The 27,109-nt window shown below is 37.5% G+C and overlaps 1 protein-coding gene across 1 annotated transcript in view; it reads left to right on the forward strand.

The window, feature by feature from the left end:
- The window catches only part of AMTN (amelotin), a 44,809-nt gene extending 17,924 nt beyond the window's left edge, over positions 1-26,885 (forward strand). The window contains exons 8-10 of the mRNA XM_047092258.1: positions 16,319-16,362; positions 26,470-26,649; positions 26,714-26,885. Coding sequence (XP_046948214.1) covers positions 16,319-16,362; positions 26,470-26,649; positions 26,714-26,885 — 396 coding nt within the window. The remainder of the gene's footprint in view (positions 1-16,318; positions 16,363-26,469; positions 26,650-26,713) is intronic.
- The last annotated feature ends 224 nt before the right edge of the window (positions 26,886-27,109 follow it).

A 27,109-nucleotide genomic window follows, 5' to 3' on the forward strand; every position in this document is an offset into this window, starting at 1 on the left:
AGCACCACAAGACAAGTTCATACTGCCTTCACTTTGGTGTCCCAAAATTTGGTGGGTTGAGTCGCTGGGGCAGAGGTGGGGAGGACAGTTAGGAGTATTCCCAAGAGCCATGTGCGAAATGAAACAACCAGAGCAACTTAATTATTCACAATCCATATAAATATACCCCACCAAATTCAATATGTCCCTAAATCAACCTTCCTTAGGCCCGTCCCCAAAATCCCTGTGATCACCCCAATGCTATTTGACACAAGATAGAGTAAGATGAAAGGAAAGTCAAGGTGAGAGAGTCAAATGTTTTCACTGGTTGTGGTTAAAATATCTATTTCAAGAGCTGCAAAACATAAGACTCTGTGAGCACATTATTAGCCTCCTCTCCTCTCGGGGGCTAGGAAGGAACCCATACAAGTGAAGAGCACTGCAGCGTGAACTTGAACTTCATTAGCTTCATTATAAACCCACCTCTGTCTCCTAGATCTAGACATGTGCTTTGCCCTCTTTTCCCTGCGCTTTGTGTTACGTTTACATTAATCCTTTTTATGTCCTCATTAAAAGGCAAAATGTAATAATATCTACTTCATTCTAAATAACAAGGGGTGCCTGGGTGGCTCGGTCATTAAGCGTCCGACTTCGGCTCAGGTCATGATCTCGCGGTTTGTGGGTTGGAGCCACGCAGCGGGCTCTGTGCTGACAGCTGAGAGCCTGGATCCTGTTTCAGATTCTGTGTCTCCCTCTCTCTCTCTCTCTCTCTGACCTTCCCCTGTTCATGCTCTGTCTCTCTCTGTCTCAAAAATCAATAAACGTCAAAAAAAATTTTTTTTAGATGACAAATTCTTCTTGGAGCCCAAAGAAGAGGGAAATAATATATACTTAGGGCATTCTATTTAGGAAGTACAAAACAGAATATTTTTAGAAAACTGAATTCTAATTTACTCTTGACATCATAATGGATACCAAAGTCTAAAGAAATGCCATCCAATAAAAATATAAAATGAGCCATATAGGTCACTTTGAATTTTCTAGTAACCACATAAAAGAGGTAAAAAGAAGTAGGTAAAATTAATTTTGATAATGCATTTTGGGGCACCTGGATGGCTCAGTCGGTTAAGCACCTGACTTCAGCTCAGGTCATGATTTCAGGGTTTGTGAGTTTGAGCCCCCTGTTGGGCTCTGCACTGACAGCTCAGAGCCTGGAGTCTGCTTCTGATTCGGTGTCTCCCTGTCTCTCGCCCCTCCCCTGCTCATGCTTTGTCTCTCTGTCTCTCTCTCTCTCAAAAAAAAAAAATAAATAAAACATTAAAAAATTAAAACTTAAAAATTTAAAAAATTTTTGATAATGCATTTTATTTAACACAACATATATATGTAATAGCATATTTTGACATATATGCAACATAAAAAATTAATAGTCTATTTTAGACTCAAACAAAAATCTCTTCGGTTTTGTTTTTGTTTTTGCTTTTGGTTTGCTTTGGTTTGCTTTGGTTTGGTTTGATTTTGGTTTTGGTTTTGGTTTTGGTTTTTTGGGTTTCTTTTTTTTTTTTTTTTTTTTTTTTTGGTTTCTAAATCTTTGGAATCAAATGAGAATTTCCATTTACATCTCAATTTAAACTAGTTACACTTCAAGGGCTCAATAGCCTCAGGTGATGAGTAGCTACCACATTGGGCAGTGCAAGTCTAGATTTAAGAAGAGCCACAGGTTTTAAAGTAAAATTCCTTTTAACCTATGGGAAATCTAAAGCTTAGTATAAGTCACATGTCCAAGGTCACAGAGAACCTAGCATTTGAACTTGGGTTTGCATAAGTTATAAAGTTGGAAGAAACTTTTTTAAATTTCCAAAGATAAAATTTTATCAATAATGCTACAGGAAAGACCAAATCATCTTTCTATTCTTTTCTTTTTATTCTCTATACATTAAAAAAAAGATACTATAAAATCATTGTCATATAAGATACAAAAAATGTCAGAAATAAGTAAGGATGATCCTCTCAACAAATGGTGCTGGAAAAACTAGACATTCATATGCAGAAAATAAATAAATAAAACAAAATAGAAAAGAAAAGGAAAACAAATCTAGACCCTGATCTTACAACTTTCACAAAAGTTAACTCAAAATGACTTATATACCTAAATTTACCCAGAATATAACAGAGCATAAAATCTAGGTGACCTTGGGTATAGGGATGATTTTTTAGATACAACACCAAAAAAAAAAAAAAAGAAGAAGAAGAAGAAGAAGAAGAAGAAAACCCAAAGTCCATTAAAATTAAAATTAAAATTAAATTTAAAATTAAAGGGGTCCCTGGGTGGTTCAGTTGGTTAAGCATCTGACTTCAACTCAGGACATGATCTCATGGTTCATGGGTTCAAGCCCTGCATCGGGCTCTATGCTGACAGCTCAGAGCCTGAAACCTCCTTCAGATTCTATGTCTCACTCTCTCTCTGCCCGCCCCCTGTTCCCTCTCTCCCTCTCAAAAATAAATAAACATTAACAATTTTTTTAACTAAAATTAAAATTAAAAATTTCTGCTCTGCAAAGATAATGTTAGAAAAATGAAAAAAAGAAGCCACAGACTGGGAGAAAATAGTAGCAAAATTGATAAAGCATTATTATCCAAAATATACAAACTACTTATATAATTCAAAAATAAGACAACAATACAATTTTTTTTCATGGACAAAACTATGAACAGACATCTCACCAAAGAAGATATATAGATGGCAAATAAATATATGAAAAAGATAAAAAGTTCAACATCATATGCATGAAATTACAAATTTAAGAAAAAACTAAATACCTCTACATGCCTATTAGAAAGGCTAAAATCCACAACACTGATAATACCAAATGCTGGGGAGTATGTGAAGCAACAGGAACTCTTATTTGTTGCTGGTGGGAGTGCAAAATGGTATCGCCAACTTTGGAAGACAGGTTTGTGGTTTCTTCCAAAACTCAACATACTCTTAAATAAATGATCCAGCAATTGCACTTCTTGGTATTTACCTAAATGAGTTGAAAACTGAAGAATCGTCATACAAATGTTTATAGCAGCTTTATTCATTATTGCTAAATTTGGAAGCAACCAAGATGTCCTTCAGCAGAAGACTGATTAACAAACTATGGGACATCCAAACAGTGAAGTATTATTCAGCTATCAAGCCATGAAAAATCCACCTTTTGAAGGAAACTTAAGTGCGTATTGCAAAGTGAAAGAAGCCTATCTGTGCATAATACATACTATATGATTCCTGCCAGATGACATTTTGAAATAGGCAAAACCATGAGATAGTAAAAAGATCAGGGTGGCCAGAGGTTCAGAGGGAGGGAGGGATTACTAGGTGGAGCACAGAGGGTCAATGAAACTATCCTGTATCATACTGAGATGATAGATAACATGACATTAGACATTTGTTCATCAAAATTCATGGAATCTACAACATAAAAAGTGAACCCTAATGTAAACTATGGAAAACTGTTAATAAAAATGTATCAGTATTGGATCAATTGTAACAAATGCACCACAGCAATGTAAGATGTTAGTAATGAGATCAATGGTTGGGGTGGGAAAGAGGACAAAGGGGAAATTTCCTTACTTTCTGTTCAATTTTTCTTTAAACCTAAGACCTTTTTTTTAAGGGTCTATCAATTTTTTTAAAGATTCCTAAACATTTGTTGGTATTTTAAAATATTAGCCCAGGGGTACCTGGGTAGTTCACTAAGTTAAGCTTCTGACTCTTGATTTCGCCTTAGGTCATGATCCCAGGGTCATGAAATCAAGCCCCATGTAAGGCTTTGCACTGGGCGTGGAGTCTGCTTAAGATTCTCTCCCTCTGCCTCTCTGCCCCACTCTCACTCTTTCCATCTCTCTCAAAAAAATAAAAAATAAAAAATTATTAGCCCACAATATTTGCAATTGATATGATTTGCTAGAAATTATCAGGCCAAGGGATAGAAAATACCTCCCCCTGGTGGTCCAGAGACAGAAAAACTAGTTAAGTGTAGTGAACCAACTCAAGCTAAGGAAAAGAGAGCAATAGCTGTTTCAGGGGAACAGGGCACTTTTAGAAATAAATTTAGTCTCAAATCTGATAGCTATTCATAAAATCCAAGTTAGAACCCATGAACTCAGGAAGAAGGTTGAGGAAGGACAACACTTAAGGAAAATCAGAGAACATATGAGCAAAATAAATAAGTGATTGATGCCTTCTACAATGGGAGTGATTTGGAAAGGAGGAAACAATATTCCATAACTCCTCCAACTAAGTATCCCTTGGGTAGGAAGACCTCTGCGGGTCAGGAAAAGAAATCATCCTAAAAGAGCTGTAAAAATGCAGGCTCATTCTCCCAGTGAGATATTGACAGACCTCACCAGTAAACATCTAACCTAAGACATTAGGAGCCACATTCAAGAAACTCAATGGAACTAAGGAAACAGAAGTTGAACTTTTATTATTATTAACATAATTAAAACTTTAAATTTGTAAAACTAAAATCACATACCTAGCATGAAACGACTGTGTGACAGATTTTAGACCAACACATAGGACAAATAATTGCAAGAAGTATTCATTTCAGAGTAAAATTTGAGAGAAGCAAACCAAGAAACAGACCCTTAACTATAGAGAACAAACTAATGGTTACCAGAGGGGAGGTAGGTGGGCGCACGGTTAAATAGGCGATAAGGATGAAGGAGTGCACTTGTAATGAGCACTGGGTGTTATATGGAAGGGTTGATCACTATTTTGTACACTAATTATTATTAACTGCATGGTAACTAACTGGAATTTAAATAAAAACTTTAAAAAAATTTTTTTAACTTTAAAAAGAAAGAAAAGAACAACTAGTTTGAATTAAACTTCCCTTAAATTTATAGCCACAAGAAAACATCACATATAAGAACATCTCAACAAGTAGTATACTTATGTCCTTTCCAGAATCTTAGTAAACATTTTTAGAACCCAAAGAGCCTACCAGTCTATTTTAGTGTCCTTGTGCATCTGAGAATAGAACAATGTGAAAAGTCATAAAAGGCAATCATGGAAGGAAGTTAGCACACTTTCTGTGCACTAACACACATCACCTTCTGCACAGATAATCCTGCTCCTTCCCCACTACTATTCAAGGTGGATAGCCATCACTGGTTTGGGTGGACACATTCATGTTACAAATTGTATCCTCAATACCCTGGGGGTAACCTCTGAATGTCAATATGTATTTCTTTTTTTTTTTAATATTTTGAAGTTTATTTATTTTTTACAGATGCACACACACACACACACACACACACACACACACACACACACACGAGTGTGAGTGGGAGAGGGGCAGAAAGAGAGGGAGACACAGAATCTGAAGCAGGCTCCAGGCTCTGAGCTGTCAGCACAGAGCCTGACACAGGGCTTGAACTCACGAGGCGTGAGATCATGACCTGAGCTGAAGTCAGACACTTAATCAACTGAGCCACCCAGGTGCCCCTGTCAATATGTATTTCTAAAACTCTTCATTGTCACCCTACATTCTAACCTTCTGACCTACGTTTCACTTCTTAGATTGTTGTGGGTTTTTTACAGCTGTAGCTAATCTGCAGTTAAACCCATCTATTGTTTTATAATTTTGTTGACTGACATTTTCAATTCCAAATTTCTGTTTGGCTCTTTTTGAAATCTGCTATACCATACTTAGAGTTTCTTGTTTCCTGATAAGTTTTTTGAACTTTGGTTTTTTCAAAGCAAAGTATAATCCTAGTAATCTTGTTTCAACTTTGGTCTCTCCTATTTGGTTTTTCTTCTCTTTCTTACTCATGAGATCTTGCCCCCTATTGAATCAAGTTATCTTGGATAGCACGTCAGATGTTGTTTCTAAAAATTTGTGCAGAAACAATTAAGGTCAGAGAGCATTTTTGTTTGCCTCTGCCAGGAGCCCAGGGGAACGTCAGTTTGGATCATCTTAACCCAATTTTAGAGTTTGAGATTTTTCTGGTCTACTCAGATAATGGAAAGTTGGGCTTCAATTTCTCCAGAACTGACTTCCTTCTGGCTCACCCTTACTGGGCCCTAACAATAGCAGATGGTAGCTCTCTAGGGCTCCCACTTTTGGTGGGCCCTAGACTCTGACTGTTGCCCCTCAAACCTAGCAGCCCTATTGAACGTGCAGGTTGGTCACTTCCAGATTAGCCACCAGCTCCAGGGCAAAAATGATTCCAAATGTTGGACTCTCCTCTCTAGATTTCCATTCCCCTTCTGGATCTTGGCCTAGTAATTCCTCACTAGGACATTAACTCTTTGATGGTTTAAATTTTTTTCAATGTATCATTCACATGTTCAGTTTTCTCCAGCAGACAGAATCTGTCCAAACGACTTAATCTATCATTATGGAAACCAGAAATCCATTTCTGGTGTTTATTCCTAACCCACTCCACGGTATCTTTGGCAGGGAGGGCAGGGAGGGAGATCTACTAACAATCAAAAGGTGTATAGTGTTCAAGGAAGTGGCTAGTCCTGATACCTGATGGTTCCTTGAAACGAAGAATGTGAATGCTCAGCCTCTGTTCTTCTAATCTGAGGCTCAGTTACTAATTCTGATCAAGTGGGAACAATTCCACGTGGTACCTCATCCAATATCAAATGAGAAGTGATTATTCATTAGAAATATGATACATCTGGTATCTCAAATATTAAGCATTTATGGTCCCTTCTGGTCCTCAATCAGAAAAAAACTAACAAGACTTTGATAAGGAGGGTGTGTGAATTTGTATATGTACAAAATGAACTCTAAATATTACAGTAGTTATTCTGTGTACTTTGAATGTGTACATTAGTTTTCATTTTAAAAGTAAACAAAATTATGCCAGGACTGTCAAAATATCCACTGTAATTTGGAGCTTGTGCACTTTCCAATAAAGAGACTTTCAGCCAGTCACCAGCTGATTCTTGTGACTTTATCTTAGAGAAGAAGCAAACAGAAAATTTTCTAAATGCAGAAAATTCTAGGAAAACCAGTCACCCAGATTTTACCATTTATGTAATACTACCATTAACACTTTCATGAATATTTTCTAGTCGCTTTTTTCTGTGCATATTTTGTGTATTTTTTTCACAAAGCTGAATTATCTCCACAGTAACATATTGTATGATATAACATGCTTTTTCCCCTTAACTATATATCATAAATATTTCCCTGTCATTATTTTGCCAAAAACTCCATATTTTTAATGTCTAAATTGTATTCCACCTTACCAATTAACCATAACTTATGTAATCAATCCTTTAACATTCTTAAAGGGATTTTGCACCTTAAGAAAATCTTTCATTATCTCTGTTACCACTATAAAAAGTGAAAATAGAATTCCCTATCACTGTGACCTTCTTTTCCTCCTTCTCCCCACCTGAAAACTGGTATCAGTGGGATGATATTTGGCCTTTTTTTCCTTCCTCCCTCCCCATGTCTGTGACATGATATATACCAAGGGTAACAGAAGAGGGATGTGGTAAGAGAAGGAAGGAAACAGAGGAGAGAGTTTTTAGGAATATTGTCAACTGAAAGACTAAGGTGTGGTCCTTTTTGACAGTGTGAAAGGTCTAGCTGGCTCATAGACCCTCACCATGAGATGAAACCCTCCTCAGTTAGCCCCATCCAGCGGGGAATCAGGTGGAACTAACAACTGGCTCTGGAAACTTAGAACAAAAAAAAAGGTGGAACCCTAGACTAAAGGAGCCTGAAGGCCATAGGATATATTTAAGTCCAAATAGGTTTTTCTCCTAGTATAAAGCAATATGGAATCATAAACGGTTATTTCCATGAGAGATGGAGGGACTCTTATCTGTGAGTAACAGACAGGGTTGATTGTACCCATGGCCCTTGTTGTAGGACTTGACTCTGACCTGAAGGACTGTTCTGTACATTCTTGTGGGTACTGTATATGTGCTTCATCAGCTGATGTAAGATTGCTCAGTAACATACTCTCTCCCCACCCTCTCCCACTCTGAGCGATATAGTTGTGGGGTTACAGAGAGAGAAAACTCATATTCTGTAATAACTATAGACATGTTTCTTTATCATTGTTCAAATCAGACTTTGTGTCAGCAAGCTTCTCCTAGTTAATTATCAATCATTTACCCCCTCCACGCCCCGTCTGCCCCACACACTGTAATTGCAGTCTGATTTGCTTTTCAAAGGAATGTCTCCCCACGCTAATTGAAGCTAGTTGCACCAATGCAATCCTCAGAAACATGCTTAGGGAAGATTTCACACCATTCCAGGCAAGTGGCTATTAGATGGATCTGCTGAAAGTTATGAGTTTACATTCTCTTGTCTAATCAAATCTCAGTCTCTGTTCCATTACAATAGCATGCACATGTAAATTTTTTAAATCATAACAAATTATTCTAAGTACTTTAAAGAAGCCAAGTAAGGGGCACACTGTAAGTTCAGAGTATACACGTGGCATATACAAAAAAAAGAAGTCATCTTACTTCATATTCTTCTTTCTGCACCCTGTTTTTGTTAATGGTACCACCATATTCCATATCGCCAAAGCTTATAACCATCATGACCCTTTATGTTTCCCTCTTCTCCTGCTAGTCATATCCAATCAGATGCCAATCACCTCCACATCTGCTTCCACCTGCTTGTAAAATCATAAAGAAAATTGCATGAGATTATCTATTTAAAAACATTCAGCAAACCCTCTAGCATATTGTAAGAATGCAATAAAGGCTGGATATTATTATTAACTATTAATTATTAATTATTATTATTACATAAGGATTACCCTGTTTTCTGACCTGCAAGGGAAAGAGAATTTGACTGTCCACTTTCACTTTCAGAGAGAATAGGAAAGTTTCAGGAAGGTGCAAAAGAGTGCCAGCCAATAATTAACTGTGGCCTTAGAATTTGGTGAACATCCTACAGCCTGTATTTTGAAATCTATAAAACAGGGATGCCAGTTATGATTGCTCTATCAACACAGCTGGTGTGCATGAAGTGAGATATAAATATAAAACTGTTTTTAAAAGTATAAAGTAACATATAAACATGTAGTATTATTTCCTTCCTAACTATGAAATGAAAATAAGCAGGCTGGACTAGCTGATGTCCAAGATGAAACTGTATTGATTGTGAAAAGATGTTCCAGAAATGCTTATGCCAAGAGAGATTCAGTATATTGCACAATTTTCATTTCACAGGAACAATGCTTTGCAGACCTGACAATGAAGGAGTGACTATAAACAGCCAAGAACTCTGTTCCATAGTAGAAATGATCACTCTTTACAAAAGGAAAACCTAATCACATTTATTTTTTTCATTTCCTCTTTTTTGTAAAGAAGGTTTTGGTTGCAGCCATATGTTGAGAACTGAATCATGATGAAGAGGAAGAATTAAACTTTTTCTTTTTCTGTATAAACAGGTTTTTTCATGTTTTAAAATGTTTTGGAAAAAATTTTAGACTTAGAGAAGAATCACAGAGTGAGTTTCCATATATTCTTCAACCAGGTTCATATAACATCTTACACACCTATGGTATGATTTTAAAACTAAGAAATTAACATTACTACAATATTATTAACTGAACTACAGACTTTATTTGGGTTTTATCAGTTTTTCCACTACTGTTCTTCTTCTGTTCCAAGATCTAATTCAAATCCCACATTTCATTTCGTTGTCATGTTTCCTTAGCTTCTTCCTATAGGGGCAATTCCTTAGGCTCTCCTTGTCTTTAATAACCCTTTGAAGTGTATTGGTAGGTATTTTGTAGACTATCCCTCAACTGGGTTTTTTCTGACGTTTTCTTGTGATTAGATTGAGGTTTTAATTTATTTTTTAATTCCAGTATAATTAACGTACAGCTTTATATTAGTTTTAGGTATTCAATACAGTGATTCAACAATTTCTATACAGTCAGTGCTCATCACTGTAAATATACTCTTAGTCCCCTTCACCTATTTTACCCATCCCCCAACCCACTTTGCCTCTGGTAGGTGCCAGTTTGTCCTCTATATTTAAGAGTCTGTTGTTCTGTTTGCCCCCTTCTTTTCTTTGTTCATTTATTTTGTTTCTTAAACTCCACACATGAGTGAAATCATATGGCATTTGTCTTTCTCTGAATCACTTATTTCACTTGGCATTACACCTTCTAGCTTCATCCATATTGCTGCAATTGGTAAGATTTCATTCTTTTTATGGCTGAATAATATTTCATTTCATATATATATATATATATACATTTCATATATATATGTGTGTGTGTATATATATATGTGATATATATATCGCATCTTTTTTATCCATTCATCTATTGATGGATACCTGGTTTGCTTCCATAATTTGGCTATTGCAAATAATGCTGCAATAAATATAGGGGTGCATGTATCTTTTCAAATTAGTGCTTTTGTATTCTTTGGGTAAATACACAGTAGTGAAATCACTGGATCATATGGTAATTCTATTTTTTAACTTTTTAAGGAATCAGATTGAGGTTATAATTTTGAGGAAGAATACCACAGAAGTGATATGCCCTTCTCAGTGCATCTTTCAGGGGGTAAATGGAATTAGTATGTCTCATGTAATGTTGAACTGGTGTCTGTTAGGTTTCTCCACCATAAATATACTATTTTTCCCTTACCAAATATTGGGGGGAGATGATTTTAGGCTATCCAAATATCATCTTTTTCTGTAAAAGTTTGACCCACTAATTTTAGCATTTATCTGTGGATCTCTCCTACAGTAACAATTACTGTGGGATTCTAATGGAGAATTTCTATTTCCCTCATTTCTTCTCCATTTTTTAATTGGAATTCTTACATAATTCTTTTCTCCCCCAAATAAACTTTATTTGCTATGTCACCAATAGCAATCATTCTTCAACTTTTCACATGGTTTATGATCCAAATATCCTGACCATGTTATGGAGTTATCATGAGAATTGAGTAAGATAGAACATATACAGGATAAGACTCAATGGATATGAGTTCCTTCTCTTCCACTACCCATTGCTTAATTCCTAGATGACTCCAATGTCTTAGCCATCCAGTTGGCACTCAGTCAGCCATAACAAACAAAACGTTTTATTATTAATTAACTTTGCATACGTGTAACCAGACCAAATAGACTATAAGGCCCCAAGATGAGCAAATAGATTTCCACATGGTCACAAAGACTCACAGCACTAGTACCATATACCGTATAAAGACAATCTAAAAATGCATTAAATGAATGGGTGATTGGGTATTTGATGAATGCTAAGAGGAGAGATACAAATGTTAAGGGCCTTAAATAAGAATCAGTTTAAATATTCTTCCCTAGTTCATGACATTCTTCTCTATCTCTCTCTTGTGTCTTTTGCTTCTAGATAGATTTAAATTTCAATGCCAATAGATCTCTACTTCATAATTCATTCATGTCCCTTGTTAAGCCATCAGAGCTTCTTCATATATCCAAACATCTGAGAAAATCACCCTAATTTTAAAACAGGTGAAGGATGAAAATGGACAATTTAAAAAGATGAGCCAGAAACAGACAATAAATGCATGAAAGAGAAAGTTTAACCTCAAAAATTGAACTTCAGCAGGTTCAAATAAAAACAAGCTACTGTTTTTGCCTTATCAGATTAAGAAAAGACATTATATCAGTGCATCTCAAGCTTTAATGTGTGTTCAAATGACCAGAAGATCTTGTTAAAGCTTAGATCCTGATTCACTAGGGCACAAAAAGAGTCAGAGAGGCTACATTTCTTATTATCTCCAAGTGATGCCAGTGTTGCTGAAGCTGGGGACCACACTTCCAATACTCAGGCAATCTGCAACCATAATGATAAGTATTGGTGAAAATACCTGGTGCTGCGTGTAACTGATTCTGCTGTAAATCAGTGCAACCGTTTTGGAAAGTAGTCTGGCTATGTAACTTACACCAATGCTTGCTGGCCCTGGCTGTATATTAAAATTTCTTGGTGAACTTTACAAGCTATCTATGCCCAGATCCCATTCCAGACTAATTAAATCAACATCTCTGGGAGCGGGGCCTAGTAGTGAGTATTTTCATTCAAAGGAAAATGAATATTTTACTGAACAGATAAAATTGTGATTATGTGGATATTTAATGAAATAATGAAATATAAAAGGAAGTGTTAAAAATACAATGTAAGAAAATGCTTACAATATAATACTGAATTTTTTTTCATCTTTATGGAGGTTAATTAACCTATAGAATTGTAAGATATTTAGAGTGTATACTGGTAATTTAGTAGACATATACATTTTGAAAAAATTCCCCCCATCTAGTTAATTACATCCATTACCTCGCATGTTTATCTTTTTCTTTCTTTCTTTCTTTACTGCCTTCTTTCTTTCTTTCTTGAGAATGGTTAAGTTTTACTCTCTTGGCAAATTTCAACTATATAATATAGTGTTATTAACTATAATCACCATGTTTTACATTAGTTGATCAGATCTTATCCACCTTTAGAGCTGAAAATTAGAACACTTTTACTAAACGATCTTATTTTCCCCAACCCCCAGGCCCTGGCAACTACTTTTCTACTCTCTATATGAGTTTGACTTTTTTTTAAACTCCACATGTAAGTGATACCATGCAGGATTTGTCTTTCTCTGTCTGACTTATTTCACTTAGCATAATGCCCTCCTGTTCATCCATGTTGCCAGTGGAAGGAGAGAAGGATTTCTTTATTTCTCATGGCTGAATAATAGTCCAGTGTGTGTGTGTGTGTGTGTGTGTGTGTGTGTGTGTGTGTGTGTATGTGTGTGTAGCTCACATATTCTTTATTCATCCATCCATTGATAGACAATATAATGCTAAATGACACAAACTGTATGGTAGTATAATTTTAATTATTGATTAATTCAACAGCTTCATTATTTAATGCCTATATGTGCCAGGTGTTATTCTTTTTTTTAATTAAGGGTTTTTTTTTTAATGTTTGTTTATTTATTTTGAGACAGAGAGGGAATGGAAGAGTGAGGGCAGAAGGGACAGAGAGAGAGGAAGAGAGAGAATCCCAAGCAGACTCAGCACTGTCAGCACAGAGCCCCGATGGGGGGGCTCCATCCCATGAACTGTGAGATCATGACCTGAGCCAAAATCAAGAGCCAGATGCTTAACTGACTGAGCCACCCAGGTGCCCCATAGCAGGTACTTGGAATAATCTGGTAAATAATACAAAAATCCTTTTCCTTAAGAATCCTACATTCTATGTATTATGTATACAAAGATAAAAGTAGAGACAGTGAAATGTGAGTAAAAATTAGTTGTAAACAATCTTTTTCTCCTTTAAACATTCTGGAAGCTTCATGTTTCAAATCAGATAAAAATAGGCATTTCCCTTTAATATATTATCCACATGAGATCAAGATTATTTAGCATTCTAAGAGTAACAGTTTATTGAAAGAGTTAAATTAAGCCTTCTCGACGATTTCAAACTCATGCTTCCTTTTTTTGATGATTTTCTATGGCTAGAAATTTTCTCATTTCCCTAGTTTATTCCGATACTGACATGGATCTTGGACTCCCTCTGCTGACCAAATGGTATCAGAGAAGAAGACTGAATGGAGAACAATCCTGGAAAATCACAAAAGGGCAGTAACCTCTGAATGCACTTCTCCCTCATTCACTCAATCCAAGCACACTTACTGAATGCCTATTATGTACTGGCTAGGTACTGGAAAAAAACAAAGAAATAAGATACTATACCTGTCCTTGAAATTCTCCTATACTTTTCTTCAGGAAATTACCAATCCCAGATTTCTTGGACAAGGCTCAAGAAAAAGCATCCACTCTCTGCCTAGAAAGATGATTGGTATGTATTCATGCTGGGCTATGACAATAACTTACATCTTTGAGAAAATCAGGGAAATCCTTCCACAATACCCTCTAGAAGATACTGAAATATTTATGCTTCAATTTCCCTAAATAATGGCAGTCAGCATGAAGTAAGAGACCTAGACACTAGAGGAGAAAAGTGAAACAAAGCCATGAGAAGTTTGGGGTAAAATGTGGTCGGTTGTCCCAAGAAAAACTTGGGTACATTCTTTTTTTCTTAACTTAGACATAAAGATTTGCATCGTTGCAAGACTAAAAAAATTCACACAACTAAAATTCTTACCCCCTTCATTACATGACCACTAGTTACCGATTTGAAGTTTGGAGTAAAAAAGTGGTCAGTTGTCCCAAAAACTTGGGTACATTCTATTTTTCTTAACTTAGACACAAAGATTTGCATCGTTGCAAGACTAAAAACTTTCACAAAATGAAAATTCGTACCCCCTTCATTACATGACCACTAGTTACTGATTTGAAGTTTGGGGTGCACAGACATGATATTCCAGGAATCACATTCCTGAAATGAACATTCCTTACAATTGACATTTTAGCCACAAATGCCCACAGCAAACTCTGCTTAAACACCTACTAGTAAGTGAATACAAGTTGCAAACTCACTGTTTTTTATCCAAGGAGTTTGACCGTTTAGAGCTGTGATAGTATAACAATTACAAAAACATGAAAAACTACAGATGAATGAATTTTAGACTAACTAAAGGTATTAAAACATTTCAATAACAATGAGCACTTGGTGTTATATGTGATGACTCAATAAATTCTACTCCTGGAACAATGATTACACTATATGTAACTAACTTGGATTTAAATAAAATAAATTAAAAATAAAAAAATAAAAGAGATGAGTGCTCTTATGAATGGGATGAGTGCTCTTATAAAAGAGGTCCCAGAGAGTTCCCTACCCCTCCCACCTGTGAGGACACAATGAGAAGATGCCAGCTGTGAACCAGGAAGAGGGCCCTTATCAGAAAAGGCAACCATGCTGGCCCCATGATCTCAGATTTCCCAGCCTCCAGAACTGTGAGAACTAAATTTCTGGTGTTTTTATTTAAAAAAAAAAACTCCAACTGGGGCACCTGGGTGGCTCAGTAGGTTAAGCCTCTGACTTCGGCTCAGGTCATGATCTCACACCTCGTGAGTTCGAGCCCCGCCTCAGGCTCTGTGCTGACAGCTCAGGGCCTGGAGCCTGCTTCGGATTCTGTGTCTCCCTCTCTCTGCCCTTGCCCCACTCACACTCTGTCTCTCTCTGTCTCTGAAAAATAAACAAACATTACCAAAAAAAATGTTTTAAAAAACTCCAATAACTTGTCACGACTTTTTTTTTTTAATTTTTTTTTAACCTTTATTTATTTTTGAGACAGGGAGAGACAGCATGAAAGGGAGAGGGTCAGAGAAAGAGGGAGACACAGAATCCGAAACAGGCTCCAGGCTCTGAGCTGTCAGCACAGAGCCTGACGCGGGGCTCGAACTCATGGACCGCGAGATCATGACCTGAGCCGAAGTCGGATGCTTAACCGACTGAGCCACCCAGGCGCCCCGTCACAACTTTTTGAATAAAATCTTTGGCCTTGGATTTAAAAGTCTCTACTAGGCCACCTGGGTGGCTCAGTTAGCTGAGCATCTGACTTCAGCTCAGGTCATGATCTCATGGTTCACGAACTCGAGCCCCACATCAGGCTCGCTGCTGTTAGCGTGTCAGTGCAGAGCCTGCTTAGAATCCTCTGTCCTCCTCTCTCTGCCCACCCCCAGTCTGCTCTCTCCCAGAAACAAATAATTTTTTTTAAAGTCTCTGCTAACTGGTTCTGCCCAACAGAAGGCCTCATTCTCCTTCAAACCCACTGTACTGCATTAAAGTATAACTTTATTTGGCCTAAGCCTTTTTGTTGTTGTTGTATTGTGGGGGGCCAGGCCCCGGTGCCAGGCTGAGACCGGGTCGAGCAATGTTCCCCGTTGACTCAAGCCAACCCGGTGGTTCCCCCTCCCATTCATGTGGGAGGCCCGGCCGGCGCCAGGCTGAAACCGGTCGAGCAACGTTCCCTGTTGACTCAAGCCAACCCGGTGGTTCCCCCTCCCATTCCCCCACTTTCAAGGGCATACGAAAGCCTTGTCAAGGCTGAGAAAGTTAATTCCTGAAGCCTGTGGTCTGCAGGTGTTGGCAGTAATGCTACCTCCCTTTTTCTACCCCGAGTCAGAAACAAACATGGGAACTGTGTTTTGCTAGCAATCTATCAACAAGGTCTTGTGACCCGTTCACAAAGTTCGTAAGGTATACAGAACTAAATGTTTTGGCTGGCAGTGATCATGTGAAACCTGTTTATTCTTAGAATGACCTGATCCGTAAGAGTCTTATATTATAAAAGATTGTGTACAGCAACAATAAAGCCATCACTTGGGCCATCAGCCCAGGGGACCCTCCTGTTCCCAAACTTTCTCTTCTCTCTTTTTTTCTTGCATTCCCCTACCCTCAGGACCCTGACCTCGGTGATTGTCGCCCTGGTCGCAACATTGTATGGTAACAGAATCTTGTAATGGAGATGGGAAAACCCTATGGGGGTATTTTGGCAATTTTTTTCAGGCATTTTTAACTGTCATATGACTGAAACTGCTATTGATGTGTAGCGTCAAGGGACAGTCCTGCTAAATGTTGTGCAACACATGAGCATGTGCCAAACAAGGAAGATTGGGCTCACATCCTATATAACTTCCAAACATCCCACCAGATTTTCATGGAAGTAAATAAAATAATTTGTATATCTGAGCCTAGGATTCAACTCTTTTTGATATATAACACAACGTGTTTTTTGCACAATGTTAATATACACAGAATATTTTAGGCCAGCACCTTCCTCTTAATCATGAAAATATCATGCTTTAAAGAAAATAGTATGCTTTGGTTTTGTTCAAATTTTTTCAAAAGTTGCTAACCATTGTAGAAAATCTTGTCTCGAAATGCAAGCATGCAAACCCATGTTCCACACTTGTACCATCTGCATTTGTAGCTGCAAATATTTGGTGCTTACAAATATTTTACAGTGAAGATTTGAGACAAATATTAATATTAATTGATATACATGAAATGTAAACATCTCATCACATTGTATTAATAATCATATTACTTTAATTTTGTGGTGTAATGGTTTCTTGTTACGTATGTTATGAAAATTAAACTTGAAACTTTTTCTTGAAACTGCTTGCTATTCTTCAATCTCACTTTCTATCCAACCCTTCATCCCCCAGAGATTTGCCACAAAACTTCTGTATTGTCCCTTGAATTGCTATTTCTTTTTTTCAATAGATCTCTAATTTCCTGTTGATTATCAAAGCAGATGGTCTCTGTAGTCCCTGTGGATATTCAAGACAGAATGTACACCTCAACTTGTGGTTTCAAGATAGAATTTATTTACTGCAATATTCTGTCTCATCCATCCCAGGCAACACAGGGAATTACCTTGACACACACTGATAGGTAAGATCCAGCTCATTTGCAAGAATACCATACTTCCTCATTTTCTCACATCAACAATCTATAATTTGTCTGCCATGTTATCTGTGCTGCAATTAAGGTGATTTCCCTCCTTCTCTCATCACATATAGACAGGTCTAGTCTGCCATTACTCACCCTAGCACTAGTTTTTATTCTATGTTCACTGTACCTCTGCTCTTTCATTTTCCTCTACTTCTTGTTCAACGTGGCTTCTAATCTTACTTCCTCAAACTTCTATCTTAGTTATTACAAGTGGTTAAACATCTGACTACTTCATTTTGGCTACTTGTGTAGTCGTGCTGAAGGATTATGTATTGAAATGCACTGCTTATTATATCTTTCTTTCTCCTTTAAATTATGGTAAGAACATTATATTTATATTTAAAGTAATTTCATTTTTAAATTGCTTGTGCATGTACATTATGGAATGAATTTAATTTCAGAAAAGGAAATATTTGTTATAAGAAGAGGGCTTCAGGTCTGAAAAGAACAACAGGTTTACACTGGTTGCCACTGCCGACCCTTATTAGACACCTATCCCTCTTCTCTGTCCTGTGATCCCATCTGCCCTTCAGGGCTCATTCAAGGGGATTTGAAATTCGGTTTTTGAAACTTCTCTTGCCTGTGAAGATCTCTTCTCTGAAATACTATGGCTCTATTTACTATAAATAGTTGGATTTTAATCTCACACTGTCTTGAACCACCACTGCTGATCATTGGTGTGTGTACATGTGTGCATTATTCTCTCCAACTAGACTCTTAGCTTCTAGAAGGCAAAATTATTTGTCATGCCCTACACCCCCCTAGCACTATATTTAGCACAGAGTTGGAACTCAATAAATTCTGGTAGAATAAATAAACCAACTTCTAAACTGTACATGGTAGCATAGCTCTTGGCATATCCCTCTGCTATAACACTTATAAAACCAAATTAGTTCTTTATGTTTGACTCTCTCACAAACCGTTAGCTCCTTGCAGAAAGGGACTGTGATTAGCCACCTTCATAATCTCAGCATCAGAACACACTGACTAGTTCACAGCAACCATCCAGTGAGCGTTTGTGAATGACCAAATGATGCTTTAATTGAATCCATGAAACGGATTCTGGTGTAACTAACTGTAGATTATGTGGAAACAACTGAATGAGAATGAATGCAATTAAGGTGACTGCCATAAAGGAAATCCTAGAATGGAGCTTCCCAGAATTTTATCTTCAGATTCACAGTACCATTTTGTCAAGATATCATGTCTAGTTTTCAATCCTTTCCTCAGCAGTTTTCTCTACAAGGGAATTCTTTGAAAGAAATCTGAAAGAAAAGAGAGGTAAAGAAAAGGATAAAGCCCATCCCCAGGTTGGAAAGCTTTTCTCCTCATTTGAATATGAGAGGAATTGTATTTTGTAGAGTTTTGGTGGGACTAAATTTTGTAGTGTTAAAAATAATCCTAAATGTCTGAACAAGTTTATTCTGACAGTAATAACCCCTTCTGGGAGCTTCAAAATGCCTGCCAGGCCTATATCCCCTTCCAAAGTCTTCCTTAATCATGCTTTACTCCTTTCACCTTGCTTCCTTCCCTGGACACCACTTATTGGACTAGGGGTGGGTTCTTTTTTCTGGCCAGAGTCTATGAAAGTGACTTGAGTCAAAAGCTCTGCCCAATGAAGACCTCCTATATGCAGAGATGACTAGTTGAATCAGGTCCTCCCAGGAAATCTACCCTGGACACTTAGGAGACGCAGTTAGTAACAGCTGAATCATTCAGCGCAGCACAGGCAATAGCTGTGTCTCCCTACAGGTGACTGCCACTAAAAGAGAGCGCTAGAGTGCCCTAAAAGTCCTGAAGCTGCCAGCAGATGCCAGCGCAATTACAAGGTACAGGATGACATCCCATCTCCATGAGCCCTGAAAATGCATCTGTTCCTCTTTTGCTTTCATTGATTAAGAAGCATATTTCGTTCTTATGGTTTATGACAGTGAGAGCCACAGACTTTACACTGTAGTAAGCTCTGGGACAGAGCAGAAAGACAATTCAGCCACTTATCCAACACACTACAGTGAAACGCTCTTAAGAGTTAGAGCAGGCATCAAAGGCCACAAGGCCTACCCAAGCAAGGCAGGTAACATACACTAGGGAAGACAGCCAGGTATAGACGATAAGGAGATGCTTGCACTGTTGCACCTCAGTTTTGGTCACAGTTATCATTTGGAAGGATAGATGCTATTTGCTAGAACTTCCAACAATGCATGTCCACCTAGCACATCTCAAGAGCCCATTAATATTCATTATTATTGGTTTATATCATTTATAATCATTATCAACAGTCAACTTCCACAGACATCATCTGGAGAAATGAAACCACGTGGCAACTTTACATTTTCTAATTCCTTAATATATATTTATCTAACAAATATTTTTAGGTCATGCTCTTTAAAACACAGTGCCAGTTTTAATTAAATCACAAGAACCCTAAAATTTAAGGTACGCTGACTCTACTGGTTTACTTTCTGTTAATGCTCATTTCTTTGGTTTTTGGGGAAAGATGGCCTACCCATTTCTTGGTTTTTCTAGCCTATATTTTCCCTGGGTAATTACCCCCAGAGACACCTTCAGAAATTGCCTATCAGACATAAATGTAGATTGAACATAATGTGATTTTCTCTGAGTCTTTAATCAGAGACTGCCAGTCTAACCAGCCCTTCCAAAACAAATCAGTAAGTTTTGTTGCCTTGAAGGATTGGAAAAATAATGAAGTTCAGCTAAGAAATGAGTGAGAAGACCATACTGAAAAAAGCAGTTTGGCAACACAACACACACATGTGCAGAACACTTACACCAATACTTACAACTCCACACTTTAGTGCAGTAGAAACTGTCTTGTTTTGTTCTGTTTTCTCAAAAAATTGTAGAGGAACCCATTACCAAAATCAAAGTAATTAAGGCAAGGGTCTAGGCTTCCTTATGTTTTAACAACTACTATGAATTAATATTGTGAATTAATATTATGAATCAACATCCAAAGCACATTAAAATGTCAAAGTAACTAATGTTGTATTAATATAACCCATTCAGGCCTAATTTCCTGTGGAGGAGCAGTGTGATAATAGCATGTGTGAATTTGGGAATCAGACTGACCTGGATTCAAATTCTGACATGCTTTTCAGATATGTATCTTTGGAAAGTTCCTTAGCCTTTCTGAGCCTGTGTTATCATTTCTAAAGGTGGTGACAATAATGCTTACTTTATAAAGCTGATATGAGTATTACATGAAATAACATAGAAAAGTGTCTGTCCATTGTCTATCGTTTAGCAGACATTTAATAAAATGTTACTTTCTTGTTTCCATCCCATCTTCTCCTAGGGGGATGGAAGGATCAATCTGGTTTCACATAGATATGAGAAGATACAAGGAGAGGTGACTCGAATGTACTTAGACACGATACTGAGGACGAAGGATCTTTGCCCTATGCCTTGAGTAAATGCAGGTCTATCCTTTCCCTTCATCTCAGACGGATCTGTCTGCAGTGGCCAGAGTGGCTGGATATTAGTTCATTTATTCAAAAAGTCATTTTTTTAACAAATATTGAAGCAAACCCTATTAAGTCAAGCTACATGTCTACAGTGGGAGAGCTGTGGGTTTTGGACCCAGACTAAACTGGAAATTCGATTCTACAGTTTACCTGCATGGCCATGAGCTCCTTGATGCTTATTTCTATATCCAAACAACAGGGATCATAACAATACCTGCCTTCTGGGGTTCTTGCAAAGAATAAATATAGTAATATGGAAAAGTACAAGGCATAGAGTAAAAGTAGAATCTAATAGATAGTTGTCCCCTGCCCCCCTCATTCTGTGCTAGATTTTATTACATCCTGGAAAGCACAGCACAACCAGTCAAGGATAAATACATCCTGCTGGTTAGAGGAGCAAATAACCTGTGATTCATCATGTGTACTTCCTCTATTATTTTTGCCTGCAGTTATGTATCTCTTTGCACTTCTGTGTTTAAGCCAGAAATGCTGAGACAACAGAAGGAGAGCAACAGGATCTTTGTCTTGTCTAAATAAGAAATCCTAGCTGCTTTCTGGAAAAAGTCGTTCTTACACTTGCAGATCAGTCGGTTTAGAGGCCAACATCAACCAAACATTACCTTGATCCATCTAAAACTCAGTAAAATTCTCCAAACTCTTCATCCCTATGAAGACTCCTATGGTCAGGAAACTTTTGAAAAAATTTTAATTATGTGACCCAACATTCTCATACACCCTGTGAAACACAGTGTCTCAGTGTCACAGTAAGATTCCTCAATTCCTGCTATAATCCACATCTGCCTAGAAACAGTTGAAATCACTTCTCAGAAATTTACTTCTCTGTAACCCAAATTAAAATTAAATCTGAAATAAGTAGTTGTGTGCGCCATAAGTCTTTATATCCATTATATAACCCATAATGCTCCATTCCTTGGGCTTATCAGAGAATGAGCTCCTCCACACAAGTGAATTTTCAGGTGGATCCACTTCCTGCTCTACTCACCTCAACTAATTGAGAAATGAGTTTTGGAAAATGGAGAAATGTGAAGAAGGGGCAAAGTTCCACCTTTCAAATTCAAAGCAGTGTGGATAGGCTTTTGAGCTAGAAATTTTTGTGGCTTATTAGTCTATAGTTATTGACCTAAAACTGAAAGATTTGAAAGAATTTGGTCTTAGGAGTCTCTGGGGCACGTGTGAGCCTTTAGAATGAGCTAATAAGATAGTACACCTGGGTGACTCAGTTGAGCACCCAGGTCTTGATTTTGGCTCAGGTCATGATCCCAGAGTCATGGGATCAAGCCCAACGTCGGGCTCTGAGCCGAGCATGGAGCCTGCTTCAGGTTCTCTCTCTCCCTCTCTCTCCTTCTGCCCTCTCCTCTGCTTGTGTTCACTCTCCTCTCTAAAACAAATTAAAAAAATAAAAAAATAAAAATAAAATAAAATAAAATAAATGAAATGAAATAAATAAAATAAAATAAAATAAAATAAAATAAAATAAAATAAAATAAAATAAAATAAAAAATAGAATGTATCAGTAAGGGACTCAGAACAAAGAAAACAGGGAATTTGCCAACATGCTTGCTCTAGGTTCCAATTTTAAAGGAAGGGGGAGTAAAAAAAGGCCTCATCATTTTCTTCTGGTTTGTTAAGCCAGCTCTGCAGGGAAGGAAAGGAGATCATAATTCAAACCCAGAGCTCTTTTTATCTACCAGAATACTGCTGTGCGTGCCCTCGAAAGTGATAAGGATAAAGAACCCCAACACATTCCATTATTTTAGAGGCAAAACATCTGTAATTTGACCTCTCTAGATGAAAAGATAAAAACATTACCTGACCTAATTATAACGGTACCATGACCATTACAAATGTGCATTCCTATTTTAACAGCGGCTTCTCAAGCATTATGAAACATTAGATTCTGTGTCCTCAGGCTATGTTTTTTATGTTTTGGCTTTGTTTGTATTTTATCTTTGTTCTTGGTCTCAGCTATTATTTCTGGTCACTATAAGGGTTTCTAAAACTGGAAATAATCTCTCCATTCCTTCTGAATTTCTTATGATCTAAAAATGATAAAATGATGATGTTTATTTGAACTGTAACTCAAATTAGAATAAAAAGGAACTAAAAATATCTCTTGGAAGGACATGAGCTTTAGCACTATGTGCTGTCTGGGTGGCTTTGAAGAATTTTTTGCTTATTTCTGAGTTCTTGAATATGCTATAAATAGCTGCATTTAAAGATAATGACACTTAGGGTGCCTGGGTGGCTAAGTCAGTTAAGCGATTAAGCGTCTGACTTCAGCTCGGGTCATGATATCACGGCTCATGAGTTGGAGCCCCACATCGGGCCTTGCACTGACTGCTCAGAGCCTGGAGTCTGCTTCAGATTCTGTGTCTCCCTCTCTCTCTGCCCCTCCCCTGCTCACACTCTCTCAAAATTAAATAAACGCTAAAAAAAGTTTTTAATAAATAAATAAAGATAAATGACACTTGAACTAGTGAGGTATAAATCCACTGGATAAATATTAGGCTACCCTTTGCTTGATCCCTTTAATTCTCTCACATCCTACATCTACTCTGTAAATTCTATAAGGTTTACCTCGAAAAATATCCAGAGTCTAGCCATGTTTCACCGCTTTCACTGCTACTATTATGATCCAAGACACCACCATCTCTTGCCTGGATTACTGCAGTCTCTCCTAACTTGTCTCTGTGCTCCTGCCTTTGGCCCCTTTCAGTCTCTTAAACCTGGCCAGAATTGTCCCATTACAAGATCAGATCATGTCCCTCCTCTGCTCAAAACCTCTCCCTAGTTTCCTACTTCACTTGGAGTAAAAGCCAAAGCCCTGACCGTGACCTATGAGATCCTACCTGATTTCATCTCTCACAACTCTGTCATTCAGCCCTCACTGGGTTCATTCACCAATCTTTACACACATCTGGAACATTCTGTCTGTGCACAGGCTGTTCCTCTGCCTAGAATGGACTTCTCCCTCATTTCTTTCTCATGTGGTCTCTTCACAATGAGTCCTTCCATGGCCACCCTACCTAAAGTTTCAACACACACTCCTAACAATTTCTATGCCCCTTTCCTGCTTAATTCTTTCTCCTTGGCACTTACCAGACTACACATGTTACCTATCCACCTTGTTTACTGACTCTCTCCCCCACTAGTAGGTGAGCTCCATGAGGGGGTTTTGTCAGATTTGGTCACTTTGGTACCTCAGTGCCTAGAACAGTGCCTGGTACACATTAGATGCTCAATTGTTGAATGCGTGAGCAATTTCAACCTCTCATTTACGCTGCAATGAAATTCAAACATCCAGTTAATAATAATTCATTTTTTATGTTCAGCTCCTTTTCATTGAGAAATGTTAAATGTTTGGTACAATTTGGCTCCAGCTTCAGACAGATCAGCATTAAATCCAGATTGCCACTTACTAGCTGTGTGACTTTGGGCAAATTACTCAATCCCACTGAACTCAGTTTCTTCATCTATAAAATGTTGACAATAATAGTATCTGCCTTATGGAGTTGTTATAAGTAAAAATGAAATAAACGTCCAGGGCCTTGAACATAGAAAAGACTTAATAAATACAATCTATTCTTCTCATATACATTAGTTTTTTAATGTATGTATCCAAGTATAGGATTTTTATACCTTCGAGAACAAAAAAGATTCAAAAGCTAGGATAAAAGTTTTCATTTTCATGGTATCAGCCTTTGGCTATAAGTAACTTATATGCAAACAAAAAAAAAGGAAAGAAAGAAAGAAAGAAAGAAAAAAGAAAAAGAAAAGAAAAGGAGCTAATTTGCCTCACTGTTCTCCTAGGCAGTTATTACCTTATTCATTTTCTTAAAGGAAAAACCAAGGTTCAGTATGTTTGGCATCATGATCATATCACATCCTATCAATTGGATACATTTTTCACTAGATTCCCAAGTATCACTTAACTTCTGCCAATCTGCTTGTCTCTCACCTTCAATGCAACCAGTTCATTTCTTTTCACTGGTCATTCCTTCAATATGGAAAGGTCTTTCACCTTATTACTGTCAGTCTGTATTCTTTATCTGCAATCTTAGAGGTTTTTTAATGTTTATTTATTTTTGAGGGGGGGAGGGGCAGAGAGAGAAGAAGACAGAGAGGCCCAAGCAGGCTCCCCACCGTCAGTGCAGAGCCCCCAACACATGAACTGTGAGATCATGACCTGAGCTGAAACCCAGAGTCAGACGCTTTACAGACTGAGCCACCCAGGTACACCTGCAATCCTAGTTTTAAAACTCACTTTCTGCAAGACTGCTTCTATAATTCTCTCCCATTCTAATAACCTCCTTATATGACATCCCTTTAACATTTATGCTACATCAATAATTTGCATTATTTGCATGCTTGCAATGTACCAGACACTGTTCATTTACTCCTATGTAGATTCCTTTATTGGAATTGCCCAAGACACACAGCTAGAGAATTATGAATCTCTATCCCAGCCTGACCATGCTGACCCCAGAACCCACGTTGTTAGCAATTAAGCACTCTGTACCTTATCTTCTTTTACATGATAAGCCTTTTCATAATAAGGCTAATTCATGTATCAGTGTCAAGTATGGTGTCTTTAACTAGACTATGACATTTTTGAGGAACAGGAGCTTGGGTATCTCTTTATTGTCATTAAATTTAATATGATATTCTGTTTGCAGTAAGCCTTTAATAAATCTTCTTCAACAAACTGAGCAACTGACTAGCATGGGATATGTTTCCTGACTTGCTTTCTAATTATATACACCAGAGACTTCTTCTGAGCAGGGGGAAAAATTGCCATTTCTACAGTAAAACTGACTCTGATGTCATTACATAAGGTCAATGTGTGAAGACCTGAAGTCATTCTGTATTGACTTGTGGTCAACTCTCCCATTCTTCCAAAAGTCCTTGTGAAGTGGGTTTATAATGGCTACCACCTGGCAGGTAATAATCCAGAAGAGAAACAAATGAATCATCATTTTCATATACAAAGCAAGCAGGTGTTACTTGGCAAGCTGCCAAGAACTGCTGTATCCGTTGCACATACTTCTGCTATAAACTCCCATGTTTGCAAAGGATCAATGCAAATTTATTCACAGTCAGTCCAGGTATGTGACTTTGGAATCCACCATGCAGAGAAGGCAAAAGGGATAGAAAATGAGCTCAGCGTGATTCTACGTGTATACAAAGTATAACAGCAAGAAATCACTGTGAAATATAAAGCCTTTATATGAAAGACATCTTAACTTACATATTTTTTAATGCCTATCAAAAGAATTTACATCAAACATGGCAAGAAATTAATCTGTATGCTATATAAAGTGTTGCATAATAAATGCTCCTTGCACTGGGTGTTGTATGGAAGCCAATTTGACGATAAATTATGTTACAAAATTAAAAAAATAATTAAAGAAATAAATGTTTCTTGATATATAGAAATACAAGTTAATAAGAACATCAATTTCCTGTGGCTAATAAGCAAAAACATGAATACAAAAAGTGGAAATATGGTGGTAAATAAATAGGTGAGGAAAATATTTAAAGTTGATAGTGATCAAAGAAATGTAAATTAAAACACCTCTGCGAACAGGGGGAGCGGTGCTGGGCGTGCAGGCCCAAGCCTGCCTCCAGGGCGCAGCCTCCGCACCACCACACCCCTTCTTGCCCTGGCCCTGGGGGCTGAGGGTCGGCGCTTCCTGAGGACGCTGCAAGCTCTGCTCTCCCCGCGTAAATTGACAGACAGACATGAATGGATAACAACAGAAAAATGGTATCAGAACAGTGGGAATCAGCAATTTTGCACAGGAAGCTTTGGGAGAGGTTGTTTACTGTAGCCTGCCTGAAGCTGGGACCACACTGAACGAACAAGATGAGTGTGGTGCATTGGAATGTGTGAAAGCTGCTAGTGAACTCTATTCTCCCCCATCAGGAGAAGTAACTGAAATTAATGAAGCTCTTGAGGAAAATCCAGCACTTGTCAACAAATTTTGCTATCAAGATGTCTGACTGATCAAGATAACACTCAGTAATCCTTCAGAACTGGTGAAACACATGTAAAATCTATTGAGTAGTGAAAATGGAACCCCTAAAACTAGTATTAAACAACTTAATCTAGCATAGTTGTTTTAAATCAGTGGTGCATAGAGGATTTAAAATAGCAATTTTTAGCAGTACCAGTGGAAAAAGAAACTACTTGCAACAATGCTAATGAAAGGAAACACCCCTTAACT

Source organism: Lynx rufus, unplaced genomic scaffold (assembly GCF_022079265.1).
Source record: "Lynx rufus isolate CCGP_SWC_20201006 ecotype Redwood Valley unplaced genomic scaffold, mLynRuf1.p SCAF_3, whole genome shotgun sequence".
Lineage (NCBI taxonomy): Eukaryota > Metazoa > Chordata > Mammalia > Carnivora > Felidae > Lynx > Lynx rufus.